The sequence below is a fragment of the Lutjanus erythropterus genome, chromosome 3 (genome assembly GCF_056507025.1).
Source record: "Lutjanus erythropterus isolate fLutEry1 chromosome 3, fLutEry1.hap2, whole genome shotgun sequence".
In the NCBI taxonomy this organism is placed as follows: Eukaryota; Metazoa; Chordata; class Actinopteri; order Lutjaniformes; family Lutjanidae; genus Lutjanus; species Lutjanus erythropterus.
The window spans coordinates 35,050,682-35,069,498 of NC_139319.1; the positions used below are offsets into that span (position 1 = coordinate 35,050,682).

At 41.8% G+C, this 18,817-nt stretch overlaps 1 protein-coding gene across 1 annotated transcript in view; it reads right to left on the reverse strand.

Moving 5' to 3' along the window:
* The window catches only part of LOC146330393 (xylosyltransferase 1-like), a 110,509-nt gene that overhangs the window by 40,111 nt on the left and 51,581 nt on the right, over positions 1-18,817 (reverse strand). Inside the window, exons 2-4 of the mRNA XM_084715930.1 lie at positions 14,360-14,948; positions 6,936-7,108; positions 5,957-6,159 (exon numbers count right to left, since the gene is read on the reverse strand). Of these exons, the coding sequence (XP_084572056.1) occupies positions 5,957-6,159; positions 6,936-7,108; positions 14,360-14,948 (965 nt within the window). The remainder of the gene's footprint in view (positions 1-5,956; positions 6,160-6,935; positions 7,109-14,359; positions 14,949-18,817) is intronic.

Genomic DNA, 18,817 nt, shown 5'->3' on the forward strand with positions numbered 1-18,817 from the left:
ATTAATGCCAACTGTTTTGATAATTGATGAATCACTCTGAGTAATTCTTCTTTAATGTGAATATTTTCTGGTGTCTTTACTCCTCTCTGACAGTAAACTGAATATCTTTGGGTTGTGGACAAAGCAAGACATTTGAGGATGTCATCTTAGGCTTTGGGAAACACTGATTGACATTTTTCACCATTTTCTGACATTTTAAAACAAACAACTATTAATCAATTAATCGAGAAAGTAATTGTGAATGTGAAAAACATTAGTTGCAGCCACACAATAAAATATCCTAACATTACATACCTTGGTCATAAATGATTGATAACCAATTAAAGAATATCAGCTGATTTTTTTTTTTTTTTTGCCTCTTAATATTGGCATTGGCCTCAACATTCCAGTATCAGTCACGCTCTAACAGTAAGTAATATAGTCCACAGACTTCCTCAAAAAATTGATCCATTTTTGAGTTGTCGGGGGTAGAGAAACTTTGCAAAGTCTTTGCAAACGGAAATGACGTTAATGTTTATTTGAACATGGAGCGGGGAAGTGAGTGGCAGCCAACATTTCTCTACAGCTCTGTGATGTATTTGCAAAGCCACGCCTGCGAGTTTTGGTCCACATAAGACTTCTGTACTTGTGTTTTTGCAGCGTCTTCGCTTTTCTCACTCTTTGAAGTGGGTGAGACTTGGATGGAAAAAGGTGATGTCATGTACTTTCGTGTATGAATCAGGATTCACTAACATTTGAATAAAAATGCAATGATAGGTGTGGGGGCTGCTGTCAGTTAAAAAGGTTTCATGATGAAACACATTAGAGTGTAAAAAGCAACTAAAGATGCTAATTGTTGTAATTTAATCTTTAATTGTTAATGAATATTTAAAGATCACCCATAGACACTAATTATTAGCAAAGCTAAATGAACTGACTCAAAAACTCATAAAACTACATCTATTAATTAATCAGCAGACACAAGATGCCTCCTACTTCACCAAAATGTCCATTCTGCTCCACATCATACGTACGAGCTGCATACTGGATCAGGATTGGCTCCAAACTAGTTGTGACATTTCATCAAACTCTGCACAGTGAGTTTCAAACATCCGAGTGAGGTGACGATGAGCATTTTTGGGTAGAAGGGGACGTTAATGGTAAGGACAAATCTGAACCCAAGGAGCTTTAAGTCACACAGTGATCATTTTAAGACCTCGGCTGAACCCGGTGTCAGTCCCTCAGTTCCTTCCAGCCGTTAAAACTATTTAGGATTATACAAAAGATTGTGCTATCCATGATTTTGATGAATGACTTCATGCTGCTCGTACATTGTAGAGCAGTCTACGTCCTCATATAGAGGCCAGACAGGCTAAAAGCTTTGCTCTGCAGGCTATGCCCCAGTCAATGGCTCTAACATTTCATCTGTGGTGGAGTCTTTCATGATGGCTTGGCTTGCCTTTCTAAAAGAGCAGCGAGGCCCTGGTAAAAAGCTCAAGGATCAGTGGGGGGAGGGACAAGCGCATATTAATGTCATTTTCTCTTGAAGGAGCAATTTCACAGCCTGGGGGGCTTATCTTAGGAGGTCCTGAGCCATAAAGCCTAACTGATGATGTGCTGTACAGACACACGCAGTCTTCTCTGTCTCTACTTCCCACACACACGCACGCACAGACGCTGTGTATATGCTAGTATGCACACTGACAATGCAATATACATGCACAGGGACACACAAACGCTTGTAGGCATGCGGACACACACACACACACACACACAGAGCGAGGGGAATTCATGTCAAGCTCCAGATTTGCCACCTGAGTGGTCACCCCGTCCACTGGGTCTAGTTTGCTTACTGTCAGCCCTGTGGCTGCTCTGTCTCACAGTGGTATTCACACGCACACATTACAGTAACACACACACACACACACACACACACACACACACACACACACACACACACACACTGCTGAGAGTTTCAGCCGCACCTGACAGCTAAAAAATGTGCACCCTTTCAATATCATAGCCAATTAAAATTCATCATTATGCCACTGTTTCACTTCTGCGCTCTCGCTGTTAAATTAATAATGTGCCTTTTTATAACAAGGACTTTAAATACACCATTCCTGAGGGGAATGGTTGAGCTCCAGTGGCTGACAGGTTATGAACCCACACTCAAACAGATGACAGACAGATCATACATTCGTCCTCTTTGTCCCGGAAAAACCTACAAAAAGTTCTGTCACTTAATTTAGAAATGCTGCAAGTTTTTCAACAAGTTTTTGAATTACCTTTTCAAATGAGTTGTCTTAGCTCTAATGTTTTTTTTTTAAAGGAAGAAATAATACCTATCACTTATGGAACAAAGCAAAAATATGAGATACAACACTTTCCTGGCTGAGATGACAAAGTGAAAGAGATTAGAAGATATGATGCCTGCAGCCAGTCATTTTCTCACAAAGCTCCGACTTCTTAAAAGCTGCTGTAAAGTCCATGAAAGGGGCTTTAAAGGAAAAAAAAGAGGTAAGAGCAAGGAGACTGTGTAGATAAAAGCTGGGAAAGAGGGTAGTACTCTGACAAAGCAAGCGTGTAACTCATCCTCTGGCCTCTCTGGACACACACACACACACACACACACACACACACACACACACACACACACACACACACACACACACAGAATATCTCCCCCTGGACACACAGCCCCTCTGCTGGTGTGAGGGGCTCTGGGTTTGCCTTTGAGAGCCATCCATGCGGCAGGACAGACATTATCAGGGAATTAGAGGGGAAATAATGCTTGTCTCCAGTCCCACTGATAACAACAGCAGTAGGCAGGGCAGCATGGGGCAGCGGAGAAACCCACCCTTTCCTGCCCGCACCTGTGCAGTGTGGTTGGTCACAACGGAAAAGCGAGTGCCATTTGCAAAAATCTGTGCCCAAAATTACTTTAACTCAAGCTTCACTGAGAAAAGGCTGGTGCAGATTAACAATACATATTTTTAGCTGAATAAATGTAGGACCATCAATATAAATAATGAGTTACAGCCTAAAATTAATTGATGAAGAAGGTGGAAGAATGAAGGTTGGGTTATACTTCTATAGCTGTTCTGAATAGTGCAAAAAAAAAAAAAAAGATCTGAGCCTGAGACAGTAATGTTGTCATGTTTACTGGAGGTTTTGAATTTTAAATTTGAATACCTTGAAAAAATACTGATATTGAAAAATATTGATATTCTATACCATTTTTGATACATGGGGAAAGAATGTCATTGAGGGCACAAAATTTTAGATTTGTATGAAAAGATACAAATAACAAGGCTATACGTGGCTAACTCTTGGCATAATTTAAAATGGGCAAAGAGGTGGAGCGTGGTTGGAGCTGAGGCATCTAAATGAAGCAGCTACCTGGCCGCTAGCCATCTGTGACAGCACCAACCTTTTACTAAATGAATTATTCATAACTTTATGCCTTGATTTAATTTAAACAGGTGAGTTATACACACAGGGTTTTGTGCAGGTTTCAACAAGTTAAAGTAAGATATTCCAAGACCATTATAAATGCAACTTAAGATTTATTTCACTTCTAGACTAGCAGAAAAGTTTTAGCAATGTCTGAATGTCTGATCGGATCGGATCTGATCTGATCTGATCTGATCTGATCTGGGCTGCACTTTAGTGGTTATTGGTTCCATCTTTTATTTTGTAGTTGTTACAGCGTGACCAAGACAATTTTTTCCCCCAAAACACAGTTAAAAGCAAGACTGAACAATGCAACATCAGTAATTTCATTGATCAAATCAATTTTTAAGATCTTTTAAGGCCTAAAATTTAGATTATTGGATTTTAGAGTTTTTAAAACCCAACCAACCCACCCTGAATGTTAAAACCACATCCTGTATAGTTGTCAGAAAGGGGGAATTTGCTATGGAGTCAAAAAAAAAAAAAAAAAATCATATCAGGCTGTAAAAATGTTTATTTCTACTATAATATTGGACATTTTTACATGGAAGTCTTTGGAGATCGACTCGCTTTTGGAGCGAGCCTCAAGTGGCCACTTGGGGAACAGCAGTTTTAGGCACTTTGCACATTGACTTCTCTTTTCCAGAGGTTGCCGCTTGAACTGAGCGTGAAGTTCTAACTGTGGCTCCTTTCTCACCTTCCACATAGCTGGCCAATCACTGTGTGACGTGGGTGTGAATGTCAGATTGTCAATTTTAGAAAATCACAGAAATGGAAAGATGTGGGGGCAGGTGGTTTCTGAAGCTATTCGACCATCTGATAAGCAGTTCTGATGAAGCATACTGACAGCTTAACGCGTGGTTGTATTTGCAGTCTGGCGGAAGTGAGGCATCTGCTTATTCCAACATGTTTGTCTCCTGCAGTGGGAAGTCAATGTAATGCCGAGGTGTTTATTTCTGAGGGAGAATGTCTCTTTCCGCCTGAGCCCGTTACCAAGGAAAATCAGAATCAGAAAGGATTGTCAGCCACAAAACAGCTGAATGGCTTTTCGGTTTCTTGCTTCAGGACACTGAAGCAGCACGGATGCTCCCTCTCGCAGGGGCTTGAACCCACAACTGACACTTAGAAAGGATGATATTTGCAAGTTCAACTCAGTAAATAAACATGCAGTGAACAGACTTGGTCAAATGCAAACTGTGGTTACAAATTGCTAAGCAAAGATACAAGAGTGCAATTTACATATTTCCAAATTGCATGGATCCAAAACATGCAGTTCCCTCTTGTTCCCTTACACCTATGGTAACTGCTTATTCTCGCTCTCTCGCCTCCCCCCTGTCATTTCTGCCTCTCGGCTCCCTCTTTCGCTCCATCAATCGTTTCGTTTCCCAACAGATGGAGCTTAAAACCTCCACTGTCAGCCCTTTTCTCACCATCACCCTCATGCAAATGAAGAGGCAGAAGACGGGAAGAAAACAGTATCTCTGTGTGCGCACATACCTTTAATCACACACTGACAGACAGACAGGCGTACAGACAGGATAAATACACACACATGTACACAGACAGGTGCTCAGACACACTGAACTATGCAGACGGCATGACATAAACACAGACATGCAGAAGCACAGACAGACACACACGCATACAGACATCATGTCAGCAGCATTCATCAATATGGTGAAAAAGAGAACAACACTGAGCCCGTCTGTGAATAAAAAAAATCCACATTCGTCCCTGCATCTTGGCTCCAGCTGTGGAGACATCAGATCCAGCTTCCTGTTAACCAATGGCCATTATGGCTTGTCTAAATTCAACGGGTGGACATCTGGCTGCGCTGAAGAGATAACTCTCTCCTTAATAGGAGGATTTTAATTGGCTGCTGCAGAGCTACATCAAAAACCCAGCAGACCCTGAACTCCCAGAAGGACTATAAACTCACATAAAAAACAGTAAAAGTCACAGAATTTCTCCTCCAATAGGCTATTTCCATGACTTCATGTCCAGTTCACGAAGACTTTGTGGCTTTAATTACCTTTTACTGCTTTTTAAAGGTGATGGTTTCGAGCGGAGAGACGGCTTTCGGACCGTACAGTACACAACGGCCCTGGAAAGTCAATAGGTATTGACCTGGGGCAATTAAATTGTAATCAGTTCACTATGTAACCCATTCAATGGAGTGCAAGCGAGGAAGCAGGGACCTGGAGGAGAAGGTGTTAACGAATAGTGTTTGAGAAAAGCTGAGGTTCTGCTTCATTGATCTGTTTGGTTTGGAGTGACTCTTTATTTAAAGCTCACAGTTAACCACAGGAGCCCGGACCAGTGTGTGTATTGAATTTCTTCCTTATTGGCTGAGAGCGGTCTACTATTGTTTGTGCCCTGCTGGTGACTGCCTTTGTCACCTATATTAGATGCTTGCCCCTACACCTCACTTCATTTCCTTACAGGACAATTCATTACCCGACTGCCTGCTCCACTATCCTTTACTGAGCCCCCCCTTCGCTGTGAGATCCATCTTTGTTACCTGATGGGGTAGTCGGCAGCACTGAGGTTGATGAAGAAATCCCAGCTCCAGTCCCTCATGGACAGCAGGTCAGCCATGCTGCGAAGATACATGGTCAGCAGACTGGCACCACCCCAGATGGTGGCCATGCGCCAGGGTGTCACCCTCACATTTGGATACTGTGCAGCCAAGGCATGCACCTGCCTGTGCAGGTAGTTAGAGCGCTGGAACAAAGACAGTGATCACATGCTCATTAATACTGGGTATGATTTCATGAAACAAAGGCTGGATTGAGAAAAATAATCAGTCTCCTCAAATAAAGTCAAGAGACAAACTCAAACCAACTGTGCTTTATGATGCGTCTTTCTTTACAGCAGTGTGTCAGTTGCTGCCAGGCAGACTCTGTTTTCCTTACTGTGCTGTTTTTTTTTTAAATCTTCCGTTATTTGATCACATTGTTCCATAAATTCTGTCAACAAGATTTTCTCAAAGGACAAGAAATTAGAGCTTTTCTACCAAGTCACTGTGAGAAAGCTAACTAGGCTGGTGTTAACTGACTTAAACTGGCTGAAAACAATGAAATGTTTGGTTAACTTCTTAGCTAGCTAGCAAACAATGTAAAATTTTTCTGACTCTGAGCAGCTAAAAGTGAAAATACATTGATTTGTTATTATTATTTTATTATTATTTTTTACTCACAACCATGTGCATTCTGATTAAACTCTGTGTAACTGCATTAATACATTTTTACTAGAGATTAGTCTGCTCTTAAATTTGGACTTACTCATTTTAAACCTATTTCTGCTCAGCTCTGATTAGAAATAATCTTAGATAGAAATAATTTTTGTTGGTGCAGCCCAGTCAAAATGTTACAAGTTAATGCAATTTAAATACAAAGAACATTTTAATATTCTAACCAAGCTTCCATTGAAGGATTTAAAAGGGCTTGACCAGTGTCACATTAAAGGTACATCATGTTTGCAGGCTCTCTGAAGCTCACCTGATCGACGTGAATGTAGTAGTAGTGCGATATGTGGTAGATGGCTTTGAAGAGGCGTTGAAACTGGCGAGAGGCTCGTCCATGGACCACCAAGACAAACGCTATTCTGACTGGTTTTGATGGAAAGCTCTCAGCAGAGTCCTCATCCCACTGAACATTAGCATTGGCTTTACCTGTGAAGTAAAAAAAAATACAACACTGTTAATATTTTTGACATCATAGCAATAAATACAAATCTTGTATTAAAGGTGCACTAAGTGATTCTGGAGGAGAAAGTTGATTGTTAAATCTCACGCCCAGGACGTCAAATTACCAACACTTTAGTTTGATGGCTTGAAGATGGTTGATTGTTGAGTCTCATTCCCAGGCTGCCAAATGCTGATGTTTTGGGAACGAGACTAAACAATCAACTGTACCAACCTGTGATTTGCCAAAGGCTAGACTTTCTAAAATCTGAAAACAGTGCCACGAGGAGGAGCAAACGTCTAGTTTTCTCTCAGACGATTTGAATTACATTACATTTAAGGTTTATTATGGAGCTTTTGCCAAAAATAAACTGCCTATCCCAGCATTAACTCCATTCAACTGACACAACATTGCATGGATTCTTCATCAGTAAGATAATCAGGGGTTGTTTGCTTCTTTGATTACAAAATCAAATCTGTTATGCAGTACAAATGGCGCTATTAGTCACTATATGATGGGGAGCACGTATAAATATCTTCAAGGGACCAAGAAAGCAAACGCCAAAGCATAATGAATATAGTTATTAATGGTAATTAAATGTTATTCTTTTATTACACAATATGCTGAAATAGCAAAACAATGATGTTGCTAAGCAACACGGTAAGTGGCAGTTGGAGTATGTGATTAGCATATTCATTGTAATTAACCGTTATGTCAAAACTGAACATTCAGTGGGTGTTTTACATTGTCTCTAAGTGTGACACACTTCATTGAGTTTTACCTCAGACTTTATAACTACCTTTAGGATGATTTCTTGAAGATATAGACTATAATACAACCATAATGCTTTAAAAACATAGGTAGAGTTAGTTGTATAACTTCCTTTTGTTCTCACCTGTGCCATTTAAATACCAATTAATTATAAAGGCCAAATTGGTAGGATTATGGACAGATACAGAAAGCCAAGCTACAACTGAGATATTAATAAATAAATGAATAAATAAGATTAAAAAAAAAGTCATGCAGCTACTTGAGGCCTGCTATGGAACACAGAGGGGAAAAAAGCATAACCACAAACCATGACTCACTCATCCATTTTCTTATGTGATTGAATTGGAACTATGACAATTTCAAACAAGACACTACACACACTGTAACTACTATCCTCATTCAGACAGGAATCCTATAAGCAATTCCTCTGGGGCTTTCGGGGTGGAGCACGGTTTGACAATGTGCCATCATTCCTCTCAGGCAAAACTCCCAGAAGATGCCTTGGATTTCACACAGATGACAACAATAAGCATGCAGGGAGAAAACACCGCCCTGGTCGCGGCCTGCCAAGCCACTATCAAATTAAACAATTCCCATAATCTCTGGAGGGCCATTGGTGAGCTCCATTGTGTGGTTTTTGTACCACCCTTAACCACTCTAAAACAAACACTTGCACTTCAAACCTGAAAAAGCCTTCCTCCTCGTAGGACTTCTGCACCATCAAGTCCCCCAACATCATCCGAGACATTGTTTGTTTTTAAATCTTCAGTTATTACAGCGAATGCGCGCGTGCGGCTTATGAGACATGTTTGTTCACAGATCGTGCCTTAAGGAGATTAATGACTATAATTTGGGACTTCAGTTCCCAAGAGCCTGTTTGTGGCGAAGAAGTAGAGGAAGCTGAGGGAATACTGAGGCGGGGGCTGTTTATCCCCCTGAGGTTATGTTTCCTCAAAAATGTCCCTCCCGGCTCCTCTACCCGTCTGGCTCTATAAGGTCCTGTAATTACTCAAAATTTAAGGGCGAGTGTCCAACTTGTCTTGTCTTTATGAGTTGACAGGGCCCAGTCCCTCCCGTTCAACTTATCTTATTCATTCAAATTTAAGGGCAGGTGTCCAACATGGCTTTGTTTAAAGGTTGACCACAAGGTTGAGGTTAATGACATGCTCCCTTGGCTCCAATTGGCCCCAATTGGCTGTGGCCCCTGTCAGTCACTCATACTTATTTCTCACTTCTCTTTCTCTCCCTTGCTTTGTGTGTATTTGTGTGTGTGTGTGTGTGTGTGTGTGTGTGACAGCTCAGGGGGGAAATCTGCTGTGGGCCGTATCAGATTGAACGGTAATTGGTGGCCAGCTAAGAAGGTTCACTGGTTTGCTTTGCACACGGATAATTGGCCAGTCGCTTCACAAAGCACTTTCAGAATGTGTGCTATGCTAGCTAGCTGAACTAATGAGCACTGCTGTGTGTGTGTGTGTGTGTGTGTGTGTGTGTGTGTGTGAGAGAGAGAGAGAGAGAGAGAGAGAGACAAAACTTAAAATTTACTGTCAGTTTTGCAGAGCGTGTGTGTTTATCTGCAGAAGCGCTTCATGTGTAGTATTTTTTGAGCTGGCTCTGCACCTGACAAGACCTAAGGCCTATTCTGAAAAGAAAAAAAAACACAGAAGCCCTCCTCTTGAACTCATCACTCTTCATCATCCTTCCCATCGTCATCAATCTTTTAAACTGCCTCTCCCTCATCTGCTATCACCCCACTCTCTTCCTTCATCATCTTGTGTAACTTCGGGCTCTTACCCACCCTACATTTTAACTGCTCATAAGAGAGGTTAGAACAAGAACAGAGCCATACCCCAGAGGGCTTGCATCAAATTGCATTTGAAAATGTCTCAGGGATGGTGTCTGATCCTTGAAATCGTCTACAAAGACAGGTTTGCAGACACATAAATCACAGCCATGGGTTTGATTTGGATGAATACAATAACAAATTTCATTTCCTTTTCTTTACACCTGCATTATACCTTTATCCCTCCACCAGGGTTTTTGGCCAGCTGGAACACAACACTCAACACAAAACTTTAACATTATCATAGGGTGACCACAAAGTCCTTGTTTTCCGGGGACAATTACTGTTTTTGATGGCCTGTCCCTGGCTGGAGCTGTCTCTGTTTCTGTCCCTGATTTTAACAGTGCTTTATAAACAGGTTGCAAAGTGAAAACATACTTTATATGGCAGGAAAGACCGGACAGTGGAGCCACAGGATGACATCACAGTCACATTGTGTTTGTTTCGGCCAACCAAGTAATAACATGATTAATAACATTCTTGTTTCTTCAGAAAGCCCTTTTTTGGCAGAAATCCTTCTATTTTAACCCAAACCATGATTTTTCCCCTGAAACTAACTAAGATAAGCTTTCTGGAAGAAAGCCTTGAAGGCTAATGTTTTCCAGCAGTATGGAAAACTCAGCCAGAAGCTTACAAGTGTCAAATCAATCCACAATATCACCACAAATGTCATTGTCAAGCCAGGTAGAATGAAGAGGAAGGAGAGGAGGAAGAGCGGATATGAAGAAGAGTGCAGGAGAGAGAGGAGGAAAGATGTCATTATGGAGCCTGTTATTTATTGTTGCAAATAATTTTTTGAAGCAAAATACAAAAATGCAAGCAATGAGAATCTGTTAACCAAAGTATTTTATCTAATGGTGAACTATTTATTATTATGGATGAGAGAGGAAGGGGAGTGAGAAGGAATTCAGTGACGGAAATCAGTGAGTAAAGAGAGTGAGGTGAGGAGAGTGTAGGACAGTGACGTGGAAAAACAAAGAGAAAGAAAGAAAGAAAGAAAAAAAGCGAGACCCATGTTCCATAGTTTACCATAGCTTCACTCAACCATGGTTTTGTAAACTATGATTTTCTGACATGGTTTACAAAGTTACTTAATACCCAGTTTTATCAGTCTGTCAGCCTGCACCATCATTTCAGTACAACAGTTACTCATGGTGACTGTAATACATCAAATCCCTGTCCTTGCTTTTTTATTTCATAGATAATGAAATTGGATATTAATGATAATAAATGCCAAACTCGAAATGTTCCAAGTCTTTATTTCAGAAATCTGGTCACCTTATATTAAGCTAACTTCTTAGCAAACAGTATCCTATTTACAGGGGCACCGCCGGGGGGGAAAAGTTCTAAGGGCCCGGGCCTGACAGGGGGCCCTTTGAAGGCTATCAATATTATTTTAATAGTATTACCTATCTAATCTTTCGGGGGCCCAAGATTTCTGGCGGCGCCCCTGCCTATTTATACATGCGGCAGACATGAAGCAACAACAGCATTCATTTGGAGCTATAGGCACGACCACCTAACATACATGTAGAGTAAACTAGCATGTTGCCAGCAGCAAGCTGCTTAATGTCACAAGTAACAGCCAAACAAGCTAACAGCTAACAAGCAACAACTAGCTGAGTGAATAATCAGCTGAATGCTCCACTACATTTCCAAGCAGTCGCTAACAGAAACCTGCTGCAGCCGAACCAAAAAAAAAAAAAAGTTTGGGGCCACAAAAACCAAGATAATGAACTGAAAGAAGCAAGAAAGCTCATAGAGCTGAAGGGCACCTCAGAGTTGGGTGCTAATTCTCCAAGGGTTTGTCACTAATATGTTCACTTTACACATAATTATTTGAGCCATTGTTATTATATTGATTATTGCGGCTTTTACTATGACTTATACACAACTAATTTTTATTATATGGCCTTTAGGTTAAAGCTATATGAGTTCAAGGTCACTGATAACCAGCTGTCATCCCTGCGGGAGCAACGCCGCCCAGTCATATTATTATTAGCCAAGTTAGCATATGTGAGGTATAGAGATTGAGCATGTTCCTCCTGTATTCAATGATGCTAATACCAGAGCTAACACAATTGCTAATCTAGGCAAGGCCTCAAGGACAGAATACCGATCAAATCAAATTGGACAATTTTGTGCTAACAAGGTTAGGACTTGAATTGGGATGGGGGAACAGAGGAGGGAGGAGAAAGAGAGAGAGATATAACACATTGGCAGGCAGCAGGCAGGCAGACGGAGGGTAAGAAAGAAAAGTGATTTAATTTAGCTGTCGTGTTGTTACAGCCCAGCCACCAGGGGAAAGCCCTTTTCAATTTCTTTGTCTCCTTTGATCAAACTGTCAGTTTGAGTGGGACGGTGAGTTGCTGTGTGAGATGACAGGAGCTTAGGCGCAGACAAACGATACCCCTGCTCCTGGGAAGGGGAATGCACAAAAGTTGCTATGTCACGGTGCCTCCTCGAGTTCCAATAACATGAGCGAGGGCCAGGAAGGTATCTGAGTAGAAACAGGCAGGATGTATAATGGCTTTCTCCTCCTCCCCTGCTGTCAATACCGCATTTAGCCCTCTCCCGTGAGTCTAAATGCATGTGTGTGTATGTGCCGTTCACTTAAACACGGTTGCCGATGCATGCTGCTCACCGATGGCGGCAGCCGCAACAGATTATGTTTACAGAAGCCACAACCAGACTGCGGATGTCCATAAATTCTTAGAGGAAAAAAAAAGGCCCACGTGTGTGTGTGTGTGTGTGTGTGTGTGTGTGTGAGCGTCTGTTTGAGAAAAAGAAAAGAGAACCTGTGTTCTGTGGCCAGCTTGACAACACAAATGAAAATTGGAAACCAATTTGGAGAGAATACAAGCAGCATCCCCATTTTCTACAACAATTTACTTCACCAATTACACATAAGCAAAAAAAAAAAACAAAAAAAACAAAAAACAGACATTTCTTGCCTTTGACGAGAATTGCAATTATAAGAACAGGAAATATTTGACCATGTACTAAAGCCTGACTGGACAGCGTACACTCTTTGTACTCAGTTCTGCGGATATTACTTTTCTTTTCTTTTTTTCTGCTTTGAAAAAAGCTTTGTACGACAGAGAGTAGGAGGAAATAATTTGAAAAAATTAAATGTCAAACTAAATGAGGAAAGACATTGACAACCTGTCAGCATTATTTCCAGGAGTTTTTTTTCTTTTGTGTCTTGTACTTTAGTAAGTCTGCTAGTATAATGAACTCAAGAAAAAATCTCTATTATCGTATTGATCTCCTGATTTTTAATCTATTTTTGAAGTGATGTGAGATGAACAATTGTTTAAAGAGCAGCGAGAAGCTCTTCAGAGTGGCTCCTCTGCCTCATCTATTTTTACTGCCTCCACATAAATGCTGCATCTGGAGGATTTATTTATCCTCATGTCCTACAGCGCTGTGAGTGCTTACACACAGTATTTGGCCTTAACATGAACACACATGCAACTGGGCAATATATCAATTCATTATTATTTACTACTATTATCAAATCGTGATATGGGACTAAATATTGTCTTAGATTGATGTAAGTTCCTGAACTTACTAGTCTGTTTGAACTGCTCTATGATGTATATTTACCCGCTATATTTAACTTTTTTTTATCTACTCAGAGGAGTTTCACAGCAACTAAACTTCAAAATACATTGATTGTGAGTGTACCAAATAGTCTTTTTTAAAAGTTTATGTATAGCACAATTGAAAAAAAAATCCAATTGTGTGTTCATGCTAAAGGCCCTAAAGACCTACTTCGTCTACCAGATTCTTAATATGAGCAACAGGGTACTACATGAGACTAAACTTTTTTTTCCCCCAAAGTTTGAATAGTTTTGGTAATTTCACATCAAAGATCTCTGTATTTCTGCCTTTCATACTTTCTCATTGGTTGAAAGTGGGCAGGGCGCAGTTCAGCAAAATTTGAATCAAAATTTGATGCAGTTGTATGGTTGTTTGCTTATGTTGCCTGCACAGTTGGAGGGTGGGTCCATTTTTTTTTTTTAGGTTTTTATGAAGGATACGCAATTTGGATGTTTTTTTCAGCCAGCACTTAAAACCAATAATTACCTGCTTCTAATGGCTGATGCTGATAACCGATAATTTCACATTTTTGCATCTCTAGTTTTGAGAACAATCTGTAGCTTCGCAGCATTGTTCCTTGTGTAATCAAATTGTAACAATGAAATTTTGGTTGAAGTAGGTACATTTTAGTGCCAAAGTGCTGTAAGATATTTTCACGCGGCACCTGACATTACTTAGAGAGGGCCTTAGTGTCACTTCACTAACAGCTGAGTGGGAACTTCCAACATTTTCAGTAAATTATAATTCACAATGTCATTTTTCTGAATTTTAACTCTACATTTTGCTTATTTAGTCATGGAACTTACTCACTGGAAATACTCTATAAATGAAACCAGTTTTCAGGGGTTTTAACGTATCTATGTGGCGTTTTACATAACACAAAAACTTAACAATCAAATATCCTCATGGGAAGTTTGATAGATATCAAGCCGGTCAGTGAGACATTTCTTATGCAGAATACAAAGCAACCATTTGTATTAACTAAAAAAATTTAAATGAATTACAATGACTATTTACTCACCCTCGAGGGGGCAGTAGCGAATGACCTTCTCGGGCATTAACTGCCCTTCCTTGTGTCTGCAGTACACCTCAGCGATCTGTTGCCGGCACTCCTTGCTCTTGGCTCTGGACAGAGCTGAAATGGCTTCCTTCCCACTGATCTCACACTTGGGTGGCTGGTCATAGGTCACCTCCAGCGGCGCGGCGGTCGCCTGCCTCTTGTGGGGGTGCTGATGTCTGTGCTGTGACTGGGCCTGCTGGGCCTGTGAGGCACGGTAGTGCTGCCGCGACACTCCCGCGACGCCCTGACCGCCTGGGTAGGAGGCGTTTTTGCCGAGCGCCAGTGGCTGGTGGCCTACGGGCAGCACTTCGTTTGAGCTGCGGCCCAGACTCGGGGAGTTGTCTCGCCAGGCCTGCTGCTGGGCGTGGGCCTTCTCCTGCAGGTGCTCCCGCTGCTGCTTGCTGCTGGTGGCTCCCACAGACTGCCGGTGTGGCTGCGAGCGCGCGCCAAAGTTACTATTGTCTATGTTCTCAAAGTCTTTGGGCACAGAGTTCTCGTTGTTGCTATCCACTCGACTTTTCTCCTTCGGCCGGTGGGAGTAATATCCATCCTGAGGAGAAAGACAAGGGAAGTGTTGGGTAAATGGTGGGGAGTAAAGAGGAGGAGGGAAGACACAAACAAGAAAAACAAGATCAGAATTGAGTGAGCGCAGTGCATATCAAATGCCGGATTAACAATCAATGTGGCATGTATGAGTGGGCAGCGCCGCATTGAACCGTGAGGCATGAAATGAAGTAGCAAGGTATTGAGTGTGAGGACTACAAGGTGCAACCTTACTGGAGGTGATGCAGGGCTGAGGGCTCTGCCGCTCCGTGCCATCATCAGATTAGCCCCGGTTTCAATTAAATTCTCCCTCAAATGGGCCCAGCACTCCGTAAACAGATTACCAAGAAAGGATAAAGGGCCAGAATGTGACTGTGAGATTGTGTGGGTGTTTGTGTTTATGCGTGTGTGTGCACGCATGTACACAATTCCTTTTGCAGTCAAGCCACATGAGAATGTGAGGAAATCGTAGTGGTGTGGCATATGACTGGAAAGGCTGCACTTGTCAGCGCTGCGCGTCTGCATATGTGAGATAGTGTGTGTGTGTGTGTGTGTGAACGTCTGAATGTACAATTTCCCTATCTTTCCAGCAGAATAGGCTGAAAGCGAAGGAGGGGCACAGGGGAGAGCAGAAAGAGGAAAAAGGGTAATGAGTGAAAGTGGGGAGCGCAGGGCGAAAGAAGGAGGGCTGACACAAGGCATGAGTGCTGCTCCCAGGAAGCGCTGGCTTGTTCCAGTGAAATGTGCCACGATGCATCAAACGGAAAACTAAGAAAGCTGCCTGGCTGCCACACCGCTGGTGCACACCTCGCTAGACAAACAAGAGAAGAGGCGGAGGGCAGAAAGTGAGTGGGAACAGAACGACAAACAGCAGCCAAGGAAAGATAGAGCTCATAACAACAGGGATCCCTGATGTGTTTCTCCATTTACAAGACACAGAAAAGAGGAGCGAAAGAGGCGAGGGAGGGGCGGCTGTGGCTAAGTGCAATATGAGGTATATGAGACAGAATGGAAGCGGGAGAGGTGAGAGACACAAGGGAAGGAAGTGAGATGCTATTGTGAGCCGGCAGCCGCTCAGAATGGAAATGTCTTTCCACCCCTAAAGCCAGGCATGTTATCAGCCCATCAACCTTCTCGCTCTGCAAACACCTTGTACCAGCACAATTACAAAGGTGGCTGCATGACACACTTTCACACTCGCAGAGACAGGAGGGGGGGGATGATCTCATAGAAGTGAAACAAGAAACAACAAACTGGATGAAAAACAGAAGAGGAACAATATTCTCATTGTCAGCTCCTTTTAAGCTGCCTCCTTGGCAGAAGTCTGATTCTCAAAACACTGGATACCTTTAAGCTTCTGCTTCTCCTCGCCTTGTTTCCTCTCCTCTCCTCCTACACAAATTTCTTGGGCTGCAAGTATCGATTATTTTCATTGTTGATTAAACTGTTGATTATTTTCCCCATTAAAAGATTAGTTGTTTGGTCTGTAAAGCATCAAAAATGGTATGCTATTTATACCTTGGCACACAGCAGCTATTCGGCTGTTCGCACCCAACCCCCTTATTTTAGCTATAAAGAGTGAAAAATTCACTGCTGATAAGAGGTTGCGGTGGATGAATGGTTTAAGTGTGGGCCTTTTTCTCATTCAGTATCTGCTGATACCAATGTTGACACCGGTGCTCTTACTTCTGATAATGATGATTATTATTTTTATTAGTAATAGTAGTAGTAAAATTCAGTCAGGCTGAAATTCAGTCTGGAATTATTGTATAGTTTGTGTAATGTAACTTGTTAAACAGTGTCCTTTAACCATTGTGGGGTGCTGTAGGATTCTGGCATGTGAAATACATGTCATTCATTTATTCATTTGCTGCTGATAGGCTGAGAGATGGCCCTCATTTGCATAATTTTCCCAAAAGAAATTAATTGCTGAGGGTTTGAGATGGATATTTAATGTTCCAAAAGGCAAATTTTACTGTTTGTTAGTGTTTGCAATGTGTTTGTTGTGTGTTTGTAATATGTTTCTAATGTGTTTGTTCAGAACTTGGTGGTTTATTTTGGTAATTGTCATTTTTGCGCTGGCATATTGTTACACCATCACTCCAGCTGTATCCGAGTAGATGAATTTGGAGCGTATTTCCTTTATATTACAGTTAAAGGCACAGTAGAAGTGAAAAGTGTAGTTTACAAATAGAAATATGGTATTGTGGAATTTAAAACGAAATGCGGATTAGTGACATGATGTCTTACATCAATACCAGGCCCTCTTACATCAATAGTGGATAGGATCGGTCCCATCTCCTGTGATCAATTTAATAATTGATTCACAATCAATTCACTGATTGATTGATGATTAGCTTTTCTGATTTCTCTTTGCATCTCTGACCTCTGTCAACTCTTCACCTTTTCCGTCTCGTCTTCCCTTCACACTTCTCTTCACACATCCCGACTCTACCCTTCTGATGTGCTCCTTCCACCCCTCATCCCCTCTCCTCCCCTTCTCCCATCATGTGCTCCCCATTTCACGTCTGTCTCACCTCCTTTTCTCCCCTTTATTCTCAGCCTCATCTCCCCTGCTGCCTGTCATAACCTCTCCCTCACCCTCCCCTCCTTGTCTTTCTCTACTTTTCTTCACCCTGCCAGTTTAAACAGACCATGTTGTCTGAATGGCAGAACCTGCTAATCCTGCGTGTAACAGCTGCTTAGGCCAGTGATCACCTAAAAAGAAATCCCTACTTGCCGAGTTTCAAAGGGAACGCTTTAGGCGGCTAATCCATGCAGTGCAAGTCACTGGATGTTTGCAGAGGTAAAATGAGTCTGTGTGCATTCACAATTATGTGGGTGCAGTGCGTGCTTCCAGTGGATTTTTTCTGAAACTGTTCACTTGTATGTGTGTTTAAAGGAAGGAAAGTGCAAGTAAAGCGGCGGCAGCATGTGTTTGCCCTGGAGAGATGGATACTCTCGCTTTGAGTCCCACTGCGAGATACATGTGAAGATGAGGGACACAGTTAAATTGGAAAAATGCCCAAGTGAGCAAACTTTCAAAACAACAGCGACTGAATGTCCCTCGACCCATCTTTATGGAACAAATCTATTTAGCTTGCAGCAGATTAGATACCAAACATTAGCTGATGAAGCATTCTCTCTATTCAAACTAACCAAAATACACAAAATCTTTAATAAGGAAGTCAAGCCCCTCTTCAAACAAAAAGTTTCCACAGCAAGGCCAAGTGAGGTGTGTCTGTCTGCACTGTATATAGCAAAGACAGGATTGGTGTAAGGCTGCCACTAATGATCAATTAATCTGTTTTCTGATTAATCAATAGATTTATAGTCTTAATAAAATCAGAAAACTGTTTAAAAAATGCATAGCAGGGTTTCTGTAGCATTTTACAGTGGAAACATCCCACTTCTCCTGAAATAAGGAAAGCAGCAGAAAGTGCAGCCGGCAACATGAAATGCATGCATTGTATTTTAATCAACTGCAGTTCATTTCAATACTTTCACTGTCAGTAGGCTACATTTAATACAGTACTTGGCCACTACATCAAATTGCAATCCCCTAACAAGTGTCTGTCAGGTTAGGGATGACAGCTGGTAGAAAGCTGCTCATTGTACGGCAACTGGTGGCACCTCATGACTTTACTTCATCAGACCTCGGGGGACGAATAAAGTGATCTCCCTTATCTACAAACAGGTAAATTCGGTGCTCAAGGAATTTAATGTTAAACACCATTACGGGACCAACCACAAATCCTGGAACATGGGTTTTCCTGTGCGGCCCTCAATCATATCCTGGCTCCCTAAATTGGCACTGAGTCATCAGAACTGCTGGTCTACAGAGAATACAAAGTTGGAGCTAGGAGACAGTTAGCT